At 39.5% G+C, this 15,857-nt stretch overlaps 2 protein-coding genes across 4 annotated transcripts; one reads left to right on the plus strand and one right to left on the minus strand.

Annotated features, from left to right (window-relative positions):
- Positions 1-518: 518 nt before the first annotated feature.
- LOC127851287 (uncharacterized) lies at positions 519-11,620 on the minus strand. 3 transcript variants are annotated; one of them, XM_052385001.1, is made up of 3 exons: positions 6,541-11,620; positions 4,482-6,177; positions 519-1,902 (listed from the first exon to the last, which is right to left on the minus strand). In XM_052385001.1, exons 2-3 carry the CDS (start codon positions 4,715-4,717, stop codon positions 687-689), a joined length of 1,452 nt encoding a protein of 483 aa, XP_052240961.1. In that variant the 5' UTR covers positions 4,718-6,177; positions 6,541-11,620; the 3' UTR covers positions 519-686. The 3 variants fall into 3 exon arrangements, with proteins under 3 accessions (XP_052240961.1, XP_052240944.1, XP_052240953.1); XM_052384984.1 differs by having other exon boundaries at positions 6,531-11,620; XM_052384993.1 differs by having other exon boundaries at positions 6,525-11,620.
- A 2,568-nt stretch (positions 11,621-14,188) lies between these two features.
- Positions 14,189-15,166, plus strand: LOC127854006 (uncharacterized). The gene is made up of 2 exons (XM_052388938.1): positions 14,189-14,505; positions 14,548-15,166. Exons 1-2 carry the CDS (start codon positions 14,189-14,191, stop codon positions 15,164-15,166), a joined length of 936 nt encoding a protein of 311 aa, XP_052244898.1.
- The last annotated feature ends 691 nt before the right edge of the window (positions 15,167-15,857 follow it).

The following is a 15,857-nucleotide window of genomic DNA, read 5'->3' on the forward strand; positions in this document are numbered from 1 at the left end:
CTAGGTCAAAGGTAAAGGTCACGGTGACCCGAAATAGTAAAATGGTTTTCGGATGATTACTCAAGAACGCATACGCCTAGGATCATGAAAATTCATAGGTAGATTGATCATGACTTGCAGATGACCCCTATTGATTTTGAGGTCACAAGGTCAAAGGTCAAGGTAACGTTGACCCGAAATATAAAATGATTTTCGGATGATAACTCAAGAACGCTTTTGCCTAGGATCATGACACTTCATAGGTACATTGATCGTGACCCGCAGATGACCCCTATTGATTTTCAGGTCACTAGGTCAAAGGTCAAGGTCACAGTGACAAAAATCGTATTCACACAATGGCTGCCACTACAACGGACAGCCCATATGGGGGGCATGCATGTTTTACAAACAGCCCTTGTTTTAAAGGATATAATCTAAAACACATTTTAAGGTCAAGGTCATCCTTCAAGGTCAAAAGTAAAAAAATACAATCCAAGGGAAGTAATAAGCTTTAAAAGGGAGATAATTTCCAAACCTGCTAAAGGATATATTGAAATTTTATTTCAAAGCGGCGCAATAGGGGACACTGTGTTTCTGACAAACACATCTCTTGTTCGCTATTTAATTATATACAAGTTGTCTTATTTTGCGGCACAACACCGTAACGTAAGTGTTATTTTGCCAATGGAGCCTAAACCTAAACGTTGTTAATAGTAGTGATCGTCATCGTCGCTTGACTCAGCCAGCGCGGCGTCGATTCCCTGCATGATCATCAACCACTTCCGCTTTAGAGCCTTTCCCATCGGCATATTCCTGGCGGCTTCATCGCGTTTAATAATGTCCTCGATTTCCGCATTAAACTTGCGGACCCTTGTCTCCAATGGTTCCCGCACCCTGGTCTTTATCTTCAACAGCGCTCGCATGAGATCACCAATACTTTCGGGCTCATCGTCTGATTGGTTTTCATCTTCGCTCTCTTCATAAGATGCCAATTCGTTCTTTGAGGCTCTTTCCTTATTTTCCTTTTCGCGATTCTGAAGCCAAATCATAAACGAACGTCTCCTTTGCGTCTGCTTGTTATCCCCAGATTTAAACATAAACAATTGTTTGTCTGCCTTAGATTTTTCTTGTTCCTCGCTCATCCATGCCTGAAACTGTTCCTTTCTTTCCTCCTCGTCATCAATTACTGGCAACATCGGCTGTACTACGCTTTTCCTTCCAAACACACGTGTTGACCGGCGATTTTTTAGAAGACGACTTGGATTCTCAGCGACGCTCGTTAGATTCGTGGACGATCCCCTTGCTGCCGGATTGGGTTGCATAGATGCGTCCAGTTTATTAATTATACTTAATTTCCTGGAGGCCACTTTCGTCCTCCATTGCTGCATAAATCGGTTTGCAATATTCTCGTGGCTTCCGTATACAGAGTCATAATCCACCGACAGTCGACTGTCGTTCCGGACTGAACCGGACTCGTTCTGCTGCTCACACGAGGAGGGTGGAGGTAGGTGATTGAACGCGTTCAATCCCATCATAACGTCCAACAGAGTTCGCGGATTCGGCTTCGGTGTTTTTCTAGTCGGTATCTCCAGGTAACCCGGATATCCGGTTATATCCGCGGAATCATGTCTGCCCCTACCGGATAACTGAAAGAACATAGAATCCCTTCTTTCCATGCGCATTTGTGACGCGAATTCATCACCCCGATGTCCATAAAGCATTTTCTCTTTTTCGGCTTGCGTTTCCGGTCCCGACTTGACGCCTTTTCGCTTTTCGTCTCTTTTCCCGTCAACGCACTCACTATCGGAGTGGGCGGCGTGTGCAGCCGGCGCCGTCTTCGCTAGGCGAATTTTACGGCGTCGTCGGGGTTGCTTCGGAGGATCCGGCGTTTGGGACGCGCTGCCCACATCGCGAACTACGAGTCTGAAAACATAGGATAATAAACCATTTCATGACGAGCTCACCCGAGTTAACTACCTGCTGAGTAGGGAAACCTGTTAATAAAAAAACAGCTTTGTTAGGGACTCGAACGATCGACCCTACACTATTGGCACAAAGAATAGCCAATACACCACTTAAACGGTTTATTTTCAAAGTTGCCTAATCGTCGAATCGTTTCATATTTATGAAGGCACGGGATGGGGATATACTGAAATATGTTTTCGTCACTTAACAGTCGTTGAAAACAATTAAGAAACAAACAAACACCGAAAAGTCATTTTCAAACGCACATGTACATAATTAAACATTCGAATATCAATAACTAAATGTCACCTACATTATACATTTATCGGAATATGAACAACACAATGTCACCTATAGGTACACATTAGAACATTATTTTAACATATCCATATAATCTAATAGGTTTGTTTTATTTCGCACACACATAAGCATATCACATTAGAATGAGATGAAAGGGATCGGGAAAACAATCAAACTTCTGAATATTACGATTATATGCGAGTGTAATAGAAAGAACAATATCAGTAGAATTACTGGCTTGAATTGACGTACTGGATTACGGCTTACGGTTAGGTCATACTAAATGTCAGATTTGGTCTTCCGATTACTTCCCAAAAACGACTGCAGCGAGCCAACGACATCAATGAGAAGATATTTGTTCTGAATAATTGCCTTGCAAGGACGCTGTGATAAAGAATCTGAAAAAGTGTTATATTATAAATGGCAATGTGCTGCCCTCAAGTATAACGACTTATTTAAAGGTCAATTCTTACTTAATGATCAGCTGGCAAAGTTAAAAGTATTAATGACAAACTATTTATTCTCCTCTGTTTCAAAAATAATTTGACACACGTGTTGACTGTTTGATAAAACGTAACCAATACGTGTGATTGGTTTGCGTTAAGTCGATGCGGTAATAGCGGCCAATGAGATATCAATGCTGTGTATTAGTCAGCGTTTAATCACATATATACATTTTACTCGTTTGATGACTTATTATGACTAGTGCTGGGTTGTTGCCAAGATCAGAAAACAACTCACACATTAACACGACCTCACTAAATCTTTGAAAATCTAGCGAACTTTCTCACATTGGTCAAATTATACATTCACTTACTCTATTATATAGAGTTATAATAGTGTTTTTAATAATATACTCAGTACATGCTAGTTTCAGGGGCGGGACCCAGGAGTTTCGTTTAGGGGGGGGGGGGGGGGGGAGATGAGTAAATCTCTTTATTATTAAGATCACAATTGTTGCCTATTTATATTGTATTATTTATTTCTGGCAACTATATTAAATGGTTTACAGTTGATTTCGTCAGAGGTAAGAAGAGAACGCTTGTGTGATGTATTCAGTTACTAATATAACTTTTCAACAAATCAGCAAAAACTTTCACTTTTGTGTCTCTCAGACTCTATATATATGCTCATAAACGCTGGATCCGCTAGTGGTTATGTAGGCGATAAAAGCTTCTTCCATATAATTATAAGCCGAATATGCGCGCTCAAGCTATTCAGCTTAATCGGAAAACACCCATTTCTAAGTTTTACCCAAATTTGCATAAACATAAGGTCTAGTAACCATATATATAACATTTTGATGTTACACTTCCACGTTGGTTATTTAACACATACACGCATTTTGTCTATTCAGCTGACATATTCTGTTTAGTTGTACAGTACACAAACCTTCTTAGGTTTACTTCTCAAGCGCGACCTTTTGTTTTAAAGCTCTCAGCTTTTTGGTTCTACATATCACATCCGTACTTTGGTTGTGCAGCTCACGCGCGTTCTTTGGTATACTGCTCACACACTTATTTTGGTTATTCATCTCACCTACGTTGGCAGTCATTAGGACCCAACACACGCACGTGCATCATGCGCACGTACAGCATACGTACTTTCGTTAACAGCCCACACACGCACTACAGTTCTTTGGGTGTAAATCCCACATACGTACCACACGGATGATTTGGTTGTACAACATACTCACAAACTTCGGTTCTACAGTTATTATGCAACCACATGTTGGTCTATACTACTTCAATCCAATTATCGTAATTGTATGCAAAAATTATTGCGTTGAACGCTTGCATTAAACATAATTACATTCCCTGCAAATAATCCAAATGTTGACCCATTTACCGCAGGCGAATTTTTTTTTTAAGCGACTTGACCATCCTTTCATTTCATGAAAGTTTCACTTTTCTGATCCACAAAGACATATTATTTAAGACCTAGAAACCACGCAAAAAACAACAACAGACGAAATCACTTTTCCTAACCACACACACCCGAAGATCGCCTTAAATCATTCGAGCCTCGTTCTCGGGAAAATTTGGCTAATCCGGGACATTTTCCGCCTAGACTTGAATTTCGCTCAGAAAAAAATACGCTAAGCGAAACTAAACATTGACGCGGAAAGAGTCTTTCCTTATTAGCCTGTGCGGACTGCGCAGGCTAATCTGGAACGACACTAAACGCATATGCAATACGCCCAGTTATCGCCGAACGGGCCTCATTTATACACGTACCTGTCGTTGTCCGCATCCTGGTGCTCAAGATACTGCACGTGTTTGAGGAACTGTTGCGTGTCCAGACGCCGCGTCTCTATGCTGGAAATGGAGAGCGTCTTCTGACGCTCAAAACTCTCCAGACGCTTTTTCAGGATCACAAGCGCCTGGTTGTTCTTGTTGTTCAGGAACTTTAGCGTCCGGCTATGCGGGTTAACACCTACCAAGGTTATCTTGTGGTCTTCCTTTTCTGACATCCTCAGTTATATATTTGGTCCATAAACATATTGGCTTCCCGACATATTTAAAACGAAATTAAGTTTTCTCTGAAATTGCTAACGCGTTTGAATGCTCATTTTCTTGAATATATCAGTATATATCCATTATATTTTAGTTCCATATATAAGCAAATAATCGACCATGGTATTATTTCATAAATACATCTATGAACTTTCTTATTTAAAAACCTAGCGCCAGTCGAATGCTTATTTTTGGTCTTTAAGTCTGCGTGTATGAAATCAAATGCTTTTAACTCAATAGTCGATATCAGATCTAGTATGTATTAATCCTCAAACATAGTTGGATTTCATGTGAAATTGTTGATCTCATTGTAAAGTTAGCGATTAAGCGGATTACATACATGTACTTAAAAGTGATTATTTACGAGTAAGCATACTGCTGTGGTTGCTGCAGAACGGTTATGAAAAATGTCATAATTATCGATGTCTACAACTTAGTCGACTGTACAGGTATTCAAAGCGCTGAAGGCACTGAAGTTGTTCGCTATTGCATAATCTTAGACGCAACTCATTTTTCAAAATTATCTTGTATCTTTTTAAATCGCAAGTTTGAAATGAACACAACCCATTCAAATTTATAAAGAGTGTGTCTTAACGCACAGTTCGAGATGCGTGTGCACTGTTTATCATCATATTTATGTTATAGAGATAACTTAAACAAAATAACAACAACATCTAGACGTTCTGAAAGTATTAAAAATATATAAAAATGTTATAATGATAACCAGTTAATATAAAATAAAATGTGCAATCACCATCATATTAAATGAATATTGTGGGAATATCGAATACCTATCACACTAAGAATATAATTTCATGATGGAAATTCCCTTTTCAAACTTTTTTTGACGCCATAAAATTTAAAAATAAACAATAAGATAATTGATTAAAATAAATAAATATGCGAGCAGTACTTTTTATAAATTCTATAGTCATTTAGACAACGCTGTTGACCCGTACTTTGAATGTTTATGCATAACTTGTTACCATAGTTGTTCACAAGGTGTCAACCACATTCTGACCGTAACATCGTTATAGAACACTCATGCGCTTTTTCGGCATAGCTGTTTTACCCAGATTTTTACTTTAAATGACCTCTACTTAACGCCAGCAGGAACGAATTAATATATTCGAATATTTTATAAGCTTTTCGAGAGAAATTCCCTGAATTTGGCTGCATCAATGTGTCTGTGCACAGCGTAAAAAATGTAACACTGTTCAATGTACGGAATTCCGGACTTTCCTTACATCCCTCCTTTGCCTATATAGAAAACAAACAAAACTCTGTTTTTTGGTACTAGCCGTTGGGACTCGCATACCGGCTGAATTCTTTGAGTTACTCCGGCAGCAAGGAAACCCCCCCCCCCCCCCGCCCCCACCAAGACCTCAGGCAGTGCGTTTATATCATCTGCATGTCTCTGAAAAAAACAAATGTAAACACACAAATTTATGTTAATAAAAAATTCAACACAGACTTATACATTCCAATGTATACTACTAACCCGACAGCCGATGCCGGCACGTCGTACCGTGCTTATACGCACGTTCCCACACCTGGTGTGTAACAAGCCACTGTGGCTTCTATTAAAGCTAGCGCCTTACCCGCTGCTCAATCACGAGTAAAATTAACAACATACATGTATTAAAACACACAATTTCGTGTTATTAAAAAATTCAACATAAACACACACATTTAAAAACAGACAAATCCATTGCAATTTATATTACAACCACGACAGCCGATACCGACACGTCGTTAGCTTACACGCACTTTCCCACACCTGGTGTGTAACAGGTCACTGTAAAGAAGGCAAGCGCCACAACCGCTGTACTTCTCAGCGCATACTCATTCACGAGTAATCTCCCTTCTTTGAATTTAGGGCTAAAACAGAATTAGTTATATATGGAAACACCGAATTCAGGATGTGGTTGTTATTATAACTTCAATTACCTCCCTCGGTAAATAACACATAACGATTTGATCTTTAAAACTCAACGAAAAAAGCAATCCATCTGAACCGCAGGTTTTCTGTACCAAATATGCCAACACCATTTCTGCATAATGTATATAAACCTATATTTGTAGGCAAAAAGATTAAATCTTTAACAAATGCACTAAAGTCGCCAGAATTATCACATATAAGTGGCCAAAAACTAGCCGATTGCCATTCTGGCGCAACCAAAACGCCTTTCGCTTTACAATACGCCATTTTACTCAAAACTCTGGGAATTAGAGTAACAGGAGGAACGTACAGCCCAAAAACATGCTCCAGTCAAATGTAAAAGCATCGATACCTGCAGATGTTGGGCACCAAAATCTACTAAAAAATGTTAAAAGTTTTGCATTATGCTCTTACGCAAAAACATCTACATCTAAATGGCCCCATTTGCTTTGCAACATTTAAAATACATTCAAACTAATTCCCCTGTCACCCCTCTCTACAATCTTAGATAAATAATCTGCCAATCCGTTTTCTTCTCTCGGAATCCATTCAACTTCTAAATTAATTGAATATTTTGCTGTTAAATGGAATATTTTGATAGCTAAATCTTGTAAATCCTTTTTCATAGAACCTTTTTTAATAACACTACAAACTCCCTGATTGTCTGTAAACCATTTAACGCGGTGACTTGCAAGCACATCAATTAATGACTTTAAAACTCTATAAACTCCACAAAGTTCCCGCCAAGTAGAAGACATTTTAGTCTCCTCTGACGACCATGACCCATGGGCCACACCTTTGACCGTCCCTACCTCATATCCGGCATGAGACACAGCAGCTGCATCACTGTATACTACTTTTGAGCAAGCGCCAGTACTAACGAGCAATCTTTTGTTAAGCAAATTGAGCGTTTCTCTCCAAAAGGCCAATGCTCTACACTATCGAATGACAACTTAACGTACGCATTCCACGTGCACTCTTTCGCAACATCAATACTCAAATATCTAGTCATTATTTGCTACACTTCTGTTTCTCCTTAAAAACAACAAACTCATGTTTGCAATACCAGACGAGACGTTTAAAAAACGAAAAGAGCGGGCTGGTGGGACAAAAAAATAAATAAAATAAATAAAATATTAACTTTTTAACATCACAATTCTATTTAAGAATGAAAATGCCAATATTTATAACGCCAGAGCCTTAGACACACTCAGTCTCCTCTCCAAGGAGTCACAGACATATCTATCCTTACTATTTTCGCTCTTCCAGCGACCATGCCGTTTCCAACAACGGTCATTAACTCCCGCGTTCGCCGCGCATGTTGCGCCCACGGCGCGCAATGAATGCAAGCCAATATTTTCATTACCTACCACTTCTCTTAATCTAGCCGTTATACACTCGCGACTTCGGGTATAACTCAGCGGTTTGACTTTCTGAATCAATTTTAAATTGCCTTTTGAATAATTAATAGGTCTAAACAAGAAACTATTGTCACTCGTCGATAATCCAGCAATTTCTAAAAATCTATTTAAAATAAAATACGGGCAAGCCGCAGTTTCGCCAATAGCGATATCGATTTTTTCGCTGTTACGATATTGGTCAGTCTTACTTTTTCTTATGGTAATTGTAAAATATTCGTTAAAAAATTGAATATCATCACATCTAAAATTTACTAGCTCGTTAAATCGTAAAAAACCATTAAATGCTAAAGATATCATGCATAAATCCCTCAATACAAGCAAATCTGTATTGTTATAATACTTTTCACAAAGCTCTTTCAACGATTCTAAAGAAATCGGTTCATTGCGAGAAACAGGTTTTGACAATGTTCTTTTTGCGGATTCCAGTAAATTCATCACAAATGCATTAGTCGTAGGATCAGGGAGATTTCTAAGAGAATGAGCCCACTTAATGCTTTATAAAGAAGCACTTATAACAGAATTCGATACTTGCTTGTCAATAAGATCAGTCAAATACAAAGCCACATGAATAGGAGAAGCTGGAACCGCTAAGCCGCCCTTAGAAGATATAAAAGATTCCAGTTATTAAAATAACTAAAATACTTTATATTTATATTATCACTTATTGAATACACAAGTTGTCACGACATCTTTCCCGCCAAATCTCCAAACTCGCTAACGCTAATCCCGCTGTCCTGAATCTCCGTCTCAATAGCCGTTTTGAGATTTAAACCTGCAGAAATAAATGATACGTCACTCAATAAATCGCAATGCAATAAATCCAAAATTTAACAGTCTCCCATCAAATATGCCGTTCCTTCCTCTACCTCGTATGGTAATATGATCCGCTGCAAATAAAGTAAAATCATGCACAAAGTATGCTTTATCATTCCCTCCAGGAAAACACAACGGCCAAGAAGAAGCCGACTTCCAAATAGGCAGCAACACAGTTGCATTACACTTTTCGTGTTTTATCTTAAGAATACAATCACATGCCAATCGAGGCGGAGGAACAATCCAGTTGTTCTCGCCTTTCCACTCCACGCTAAATGCGTCTATAGCGGAAGTACCAGGGCACCAATACCTAGAATTAAATTTGGCGCATTTAGTATTGTAATTACATGCAAAACAATCACATGTATGTGGACCCCAAGTTGTTTTATAAATTTTCAAAAAGAAAATTTTCAATTGACCAATCGTCACTATCAGTGGACCTACTTAAAAAATCGGCTTGATCGTTGCTTTTTCGTGGAACCCAATTTGGTACCAATATTATACCATTACTTCTACATACATCATCAACATGTACTGCAATATCTTGCAGATATGACTTTCTACTACCTGTTTTTAAAATACTTATTACATTCCTGTTATCGGAGTTTAGTCTTACTACAGATCCTTTTACTTGTTTCAAAGAACTATTAAGCACTCTGCGTACAGCTTCTAACTCCCTCCAGGTAGAACTGAGTCTTGTTTCAGACTCGGACCAACAACCCACAACATCGCTATTGTTGTGATTCTCTACATAACCTCCAAATCCAGCTCCACTGGCGTCACAATAGACGACGGTTTGCTCATTTTCACTAAACCAATCAAATTCCTTTAATTTCCCACAATTCAGCGAATGTATGTTACATTTCCAAAATAATATCTCATCAAACGCCTTGCATGTCACCAAGACAGGAGCGTCCCAACTGGCTCTGGACAATACGCACTGATAAAAAGAGACCTTGACCTTAAACGTACAATCGGCCCTATAGCGCTTTGCATCGAAATCAGCTGACCTATCAGTCTTGCAATTACACGTACATGAAACATATTTTCACCTTTAACAATTTTAGATGAAAGCTCATTTAATAAACAGACTGCGCTTTCTATACGCTCATCATTTACTCGCACAGTACCATCATGCATTTAACAAGTATACCCTAACCAATCTATGCACTGCCGAGGTTCCCAATGGCATTTTTCATCAGCGATTTAGAACCCACAATTCCGCAAATCTTCCCGTATGAACCTTGAAACGCGAGAAGCGTTTTCAAATGAATTCGAACCTCCGAGACCGTCATCCAGTAATACAACTATTTTGTGACCCATCGACCTCCATTTTGTTACAAGAACTCTCAAAATCTTAGTGAAAATGAAACCCGCTGTAGAGATCCCAAATGGTAACACGTTGTAAACATAATACCCTTATCCGTTTTCGGTTTCCCAGCAAAAACCTAGACGTTGTCAATGTTCTGGAAAAATCATTATATGATGATAAGCGGATCTAATATCAAATGAAAATAAATAGTCTCCTTTACAAAAGATTTGTTTAGCAACTGATTGATCCTCGAAACAGACCTTGTATTTAAATAATTCTTGATTTATATAACGACAATCTAAAACAAGTCTCGGTTTTCCGCTTTTTCCATAAGCCACAGTCAAAGGATTAACAACGACTGGGGGTTTGTTCACTTGAGAAATACAGCCCTTAGCCAATAAACTTTCAATTTCGCTCGACACAAATGAACAATTATCATTAGCAGATTTGTTATTTGGTAAAATAACAGACCGTGGTCCATCTCTAAAAGGCAACTTGTATCCATTATTCACAACATCTAATATGTACTCGCTTGCATTTGCGTTTTTCCAAAACTCGTAACAAGAATTAAGCCTACCTACAGGCGTTTTTACTGATATTTTGTAATCGAATTCTACTTTTTTCTCAACCACACTACAATAAACATGGTTACTTATCTTGTTATCCTTCGAAACAACGGCTCCACCGTCTGGGACTACAGCCTTGCACTCTGGAAACACGTCCCGGGCCGTCTATTCTGCGAAGCTGCCGTTGACTGATTCGATGCCGATGCTACATCGCCATCGCCTTTGACCGGAAGAACGTATGGAGAGAAACGTCGTGCGCGGTTCCGATGCTCTTGGCGCAACTTCCGGTCTGCCTTCTGCTGGGCTCTGTAGATTTTCTTTTCGTCATCGGAGTCCTCTGCTAATGGATGTGCTTCATACTCATGCACTACTCTCCATCCGCTATCTGATGAGTCTGCTAATCTTATGAGCTTCTGTCTATGCAATAGAATGTCCGTACCTTCTGCAATCTTCTTATTCGCGGCTACCACAGACTCGGTGGGCTGCAACCTGACGGATTCTTGCAAAAATCCTTCTGCCTCTCTAAATTTGTTCAAAACTTGGTCGTTGATCTTGTACTGCTCCTCGTTACCCTTCTTAGGAAACGTGTAATTCTCATTCCTGGACAAATTTTCTTGAATATAATTTAACTGGGCTTGCGAAAACTGTTGATTTTCGCTCATTCGTCTTTCCAAACTCTCAAATTTCCTTGATATAATGTCCTTCAATTTTGAAAGTATGTCATTCTTTTGACTCGCCATGGCTGCACGACCACGTGTAAAACGAACTGTATATAAGAGAAGAAAATAAAACCTGTCCGCACTAACTGAAGGCGCCTGGAAGAATGAACTCTACACAACATAATCATACGTTTGAGATCCTCGTGCAAGACTGACCAATCATTTTATAACTGTAAAACAGTCTCGTTTCGCGTAAGACAAATATTTCACGCTATACTATCGAAACGCGTGAAATAAAAATTATTTGAGCTACAGGGCCAATTACAATACTCATAGAAATTATTTTACCAATAAAACTAGCTACCTTTTTTACTGGCATATATTCAGAGCCCAATAAAATCTTGATGGTATTAATAGCCTTGCCAATTCTTCTTTCAGGAATTCTTATTGAAAACTCTCTCATATTAATACACCCAGCCACTCCATTTCCTGTACTGGTTCCCAGCTACATTTATCTACGTTAGGGATAAACCCAGAGAGAAGCAAATCATGCTTTATGTCAGACGCAAGCTTTTTCGTCTCCTCATAATTATCATGTGTACCAAAACCATCATCCAAAAACATAATAACTCGTTTACCTTCGCCCCGCCACTTTGCTGTAAGTGGCTTGTAAGCTTAGTGAAAAAATAAGGTGCTACACCCAACCTGAATGCAAGCACCTTGAACCTAAAGTAACTAACTACACCATGATCATCTTCAAACAAAAACCCAAGGTAAGTTGTATGTTCCGGATATATATCCACAAAATGGTAAGCAGAATGAATATCAAACTTTATCATAAATCCCCCTTCCTTAAGAAACATCAAACCTAATCTCAAATCCCCATATTTAACAGATTGTTTCCACACGTGTTTATTAACCCATCTCGGGTCAAGAATGAGACGCTTTTTACCATTACTTTGAATGGAGACATATAGTGGATTAACAACACGAGGAGGGACATCGGTTTTTTCTACCAAATCCCGATCTAACAAATCTATAATTGCTTTCCTAACAAATTCCATATTATCACATGCTGATTTATTGTTTTTAAGTAATACGCTTTCAGGTAAAGAATAAAATGGAATCTTGTAACCATGTTCTATAGAATCAATAGTAAATTGACTGGCGCCAATGCTTTTCCAAAATTTGATATGTTCCCTCAATCTATTTTTCACAATAATGTCTTTCTGACCTTGCTCGTAAATAAAATAATCATTGGTAAATCTGTCATCTTTTTCATAAATGTAATACTCATCTTAAAACACAGCACTTTCGATCGCGGGTGGGCTCGCCTCAGTGGCATCACTACTTCCTGGCCTGAGCGCTCTCTTGCTGACCTCTGGTGGTGGGGCACGTCCGCCGGAAGTGACCGAACTGTCCACACGCGAAGCATGACCCGAGCTGGGGACCCCATCCAGAGTAGCCACGAAAAGAACCAATCGACGGTGGTGTGGGCCTTTGTGGTAACGGGTACGGCGCCGGACGTGTTCCTACCTGTCCCTCAAGCAACTGGCGGACTGCGTCCGAGTGTCCATACATGACGGCTGGCTTTTTCTTCAACTTCGCCTGTATAGCCTTCTTTTTCTTTAGAGCTTTAGAATCCGCCCTATTGATTCTCGACACGTCATCAGAGTCACTCGCGAGGGGGTTCTGTTCGTACTGTCTTACAGTTTCCCACCCGCCTTCTGACGTATCCGCTATCCTTATGTGTTTATTTCCGTGTGAATTTTATTGGCAACCTCCGATAAAACTTCCTTTGCGTAGTCGATTTTCTGGTTTTCAATTGCCCACATGCATTGCTTGATTCCTTCATGGACATTACAATTGAATTCATATTGCTTTTTGTTTCCTTCAAATTTCCATTTAATGTCTTTATGCTCTTGTTTACACGACACTGGTAAACTAACTTGCTGTTTCAAAGAAGTTATCTCTACTTGCTGTTTCTTTAATTCGAACAAAATTTCCTTCAAATTGCTATTTATGTCTTCCGAACACGTGGCTCGGTCCATATCGTCCATTGTTTAAAAAACTCTAGCATAAAAATAACATGTATACCGTGCGAGTTCCCAAAGCTGAATGACAAACTTTCCAGAGCGCCTCACGCGGCAATTTCATACTAAAGAGAAAGTAATTTTCGACTCATTCAATAAATGTCAAACATCGAACATTATATTACTTTCTGCATGTTTAAACGTCACATAGAAACAAATTGCGAACCAGTTTCAATTACGCGTTAACATCCATCTCGCAGAATTGTAGGGTCTGTACTCGGTCACTAAATCGTAAGGGGAAGACATACTTGACTATCGATTAACACAGTTTTGCTTTCAAGATAAGAGATAAAAAACACTACCAAAATAGTATAGTGTCACGTTAAGACGAAACTCGTTTAATTATCTAACCAAAAATGTTTGACGCACGTCTGGAAATCGTTCCTGAACGCCTCAATAGACTACACTTATTTGCCAGTTTGCTGTATTTGCTTTTTTGAATTCAATTTTATATCGAAATGCATTGCGCTAAAATATACTATTTACAACTCGCAATAAAATTTAAAAAGACCCGCGTCATGCGAAAATGGGTCTTATGCCATATGCGCCCATCATAGCTATAGCAAACCCAGCCTGCGCATCTCTAAGTCTGGTAATGACAGAAGTCAGTCTGAGTATGGTAATGGCAGAGGTCAGTCTGAGTAATGACAATGACAGAGATCAGCCTGAGTATGGTCATGACAGAGATCAGTCTGAGTATGGTAATAAAAGAGATAAGCCTGAGTATGGCAATAACAGAGATCCGCCTGAGTATGGTAATGACAGAGATCAGCCTGAGTATGGTCATGACAGAGATCAGTTTGAGTATGGTCATGGCAGAGATCAGTCTGAGTATGTTAATGAAAGAGATCAGCCTAAGTATGGCAATAACAGAGATCAGCCTGAGTATGGTAACGAAAGAGATCAGCCTGGGTATGGTAATGAAAGAAACCAGTCTGAGTAAGGCAATAACAGAGATCAGCCTGAGTATGGCAATAACAGAAATCAGTCTGAGTATGGTAATGACAGAGATCAGCTTGAGTATGGTAATGACAGAGATCAGCCTGAGTATGGTTATGCCAGAGATCAGTCTGAGTATGGCAATGACAGAGATCAGCCTGAGTATGGCAATTACAGAGATCAGCCTGAGTATGGTAATGACAGAGATCAACCCAAGTATAGCAATGACAAAAAACAGCCTGAGTATGGTTATGATAAAGATCAGCCTGAGTATGGTAATGGCAGAGATCAACCGAAGTATAGAAATGACAGAAAACAGCCTCAGTATGGTTATGATAAAGATCAGCCTGAACATGGTAATGGCAGAGATCAGCTTGAATATGACAATGACAGATATCAGCCTGAGTATGGTAATGACAGAGACCAGCTTGAATATGACAATGACAGATATCAGCCTGAACATGGTAATGGCAGAGATCAGCTTGAATATGAAAATGACAGATATCAGCCTGAACATGGTTATGGCAGAGACCAGCTTGAATATGACAATGACAGATATCAGCCTGAACATGGTTATGGCAAATATGCTTATTATGGCAATAACAGAGATCAGACTGAGTGTGGGAACAACAGAGATCAGCATGAGTATGGCCATGTCTGAGATCATCCTCAGTATGGTAATGGCAGAGATCAGCCTGAACATGGAAATGCCAGAGATCAAAATGAGTATTGATTTGACTGAAATCAGCCTGCGTATAGTTATGACAGAGATCAGTGAAGTATGAAAATGACAGAGATCCGCCTTAGAATGACAATGATATAGATCAGCCTGGGAAAGGCAATGGCAGAGATAAGCCTGAGAATGCCAATGAAAAAGATCAGTCTGAGTATGGTTATGACAGAGATCAGTGAAGTATGGCAATGGCAGACAGCTGCCTGAATTTGGCAATGATTGAGGTCAGCCTGGGAATAGCAATGACAGAGATCAACCTGGTATGGCAATGACAAAGATCAGCCTGAGTGTGGCGATGACAGAATTCAGCCTGAGTTTGAGCATGACAGAGTTCAGCCTGAGTATGGCAATGGTACAGGTTGGCCTGAGTATGGCAATCACAGAGATCAGCCTGAGAATGGCAATGACAGAGATCGGCCTCAGTATGCTAATGACAGAGAGCAGTCTAAGTATGGCAATGACATAAATAAGCCTAACTATAGCAATAACAAAGGTAAGCATGAGTATGGCAATGACAGAGGTCAGGCTGAGTATGACAATGACAGAGGTCAGTCAGAGTAGGGCAATCACAGAGATCAGCATGATAATGGCTATGGCAGAGATGAGCCTGAGTATGGCA

This window comes from Dreissena polymorpha, chromosome 1 (genome assembly GCF_020536995.1).
Source record: "Dreissena polymorpha isolate Duluth1 chromosome 1, UMN_Dpol_1.0, whole genome shotgun sequence".
NCBI lineage: Eukaryota > Metazoa > Mollusca > Bivalvia > Myida > Dreissenidae > Dreissena > Dreissena polymorpha.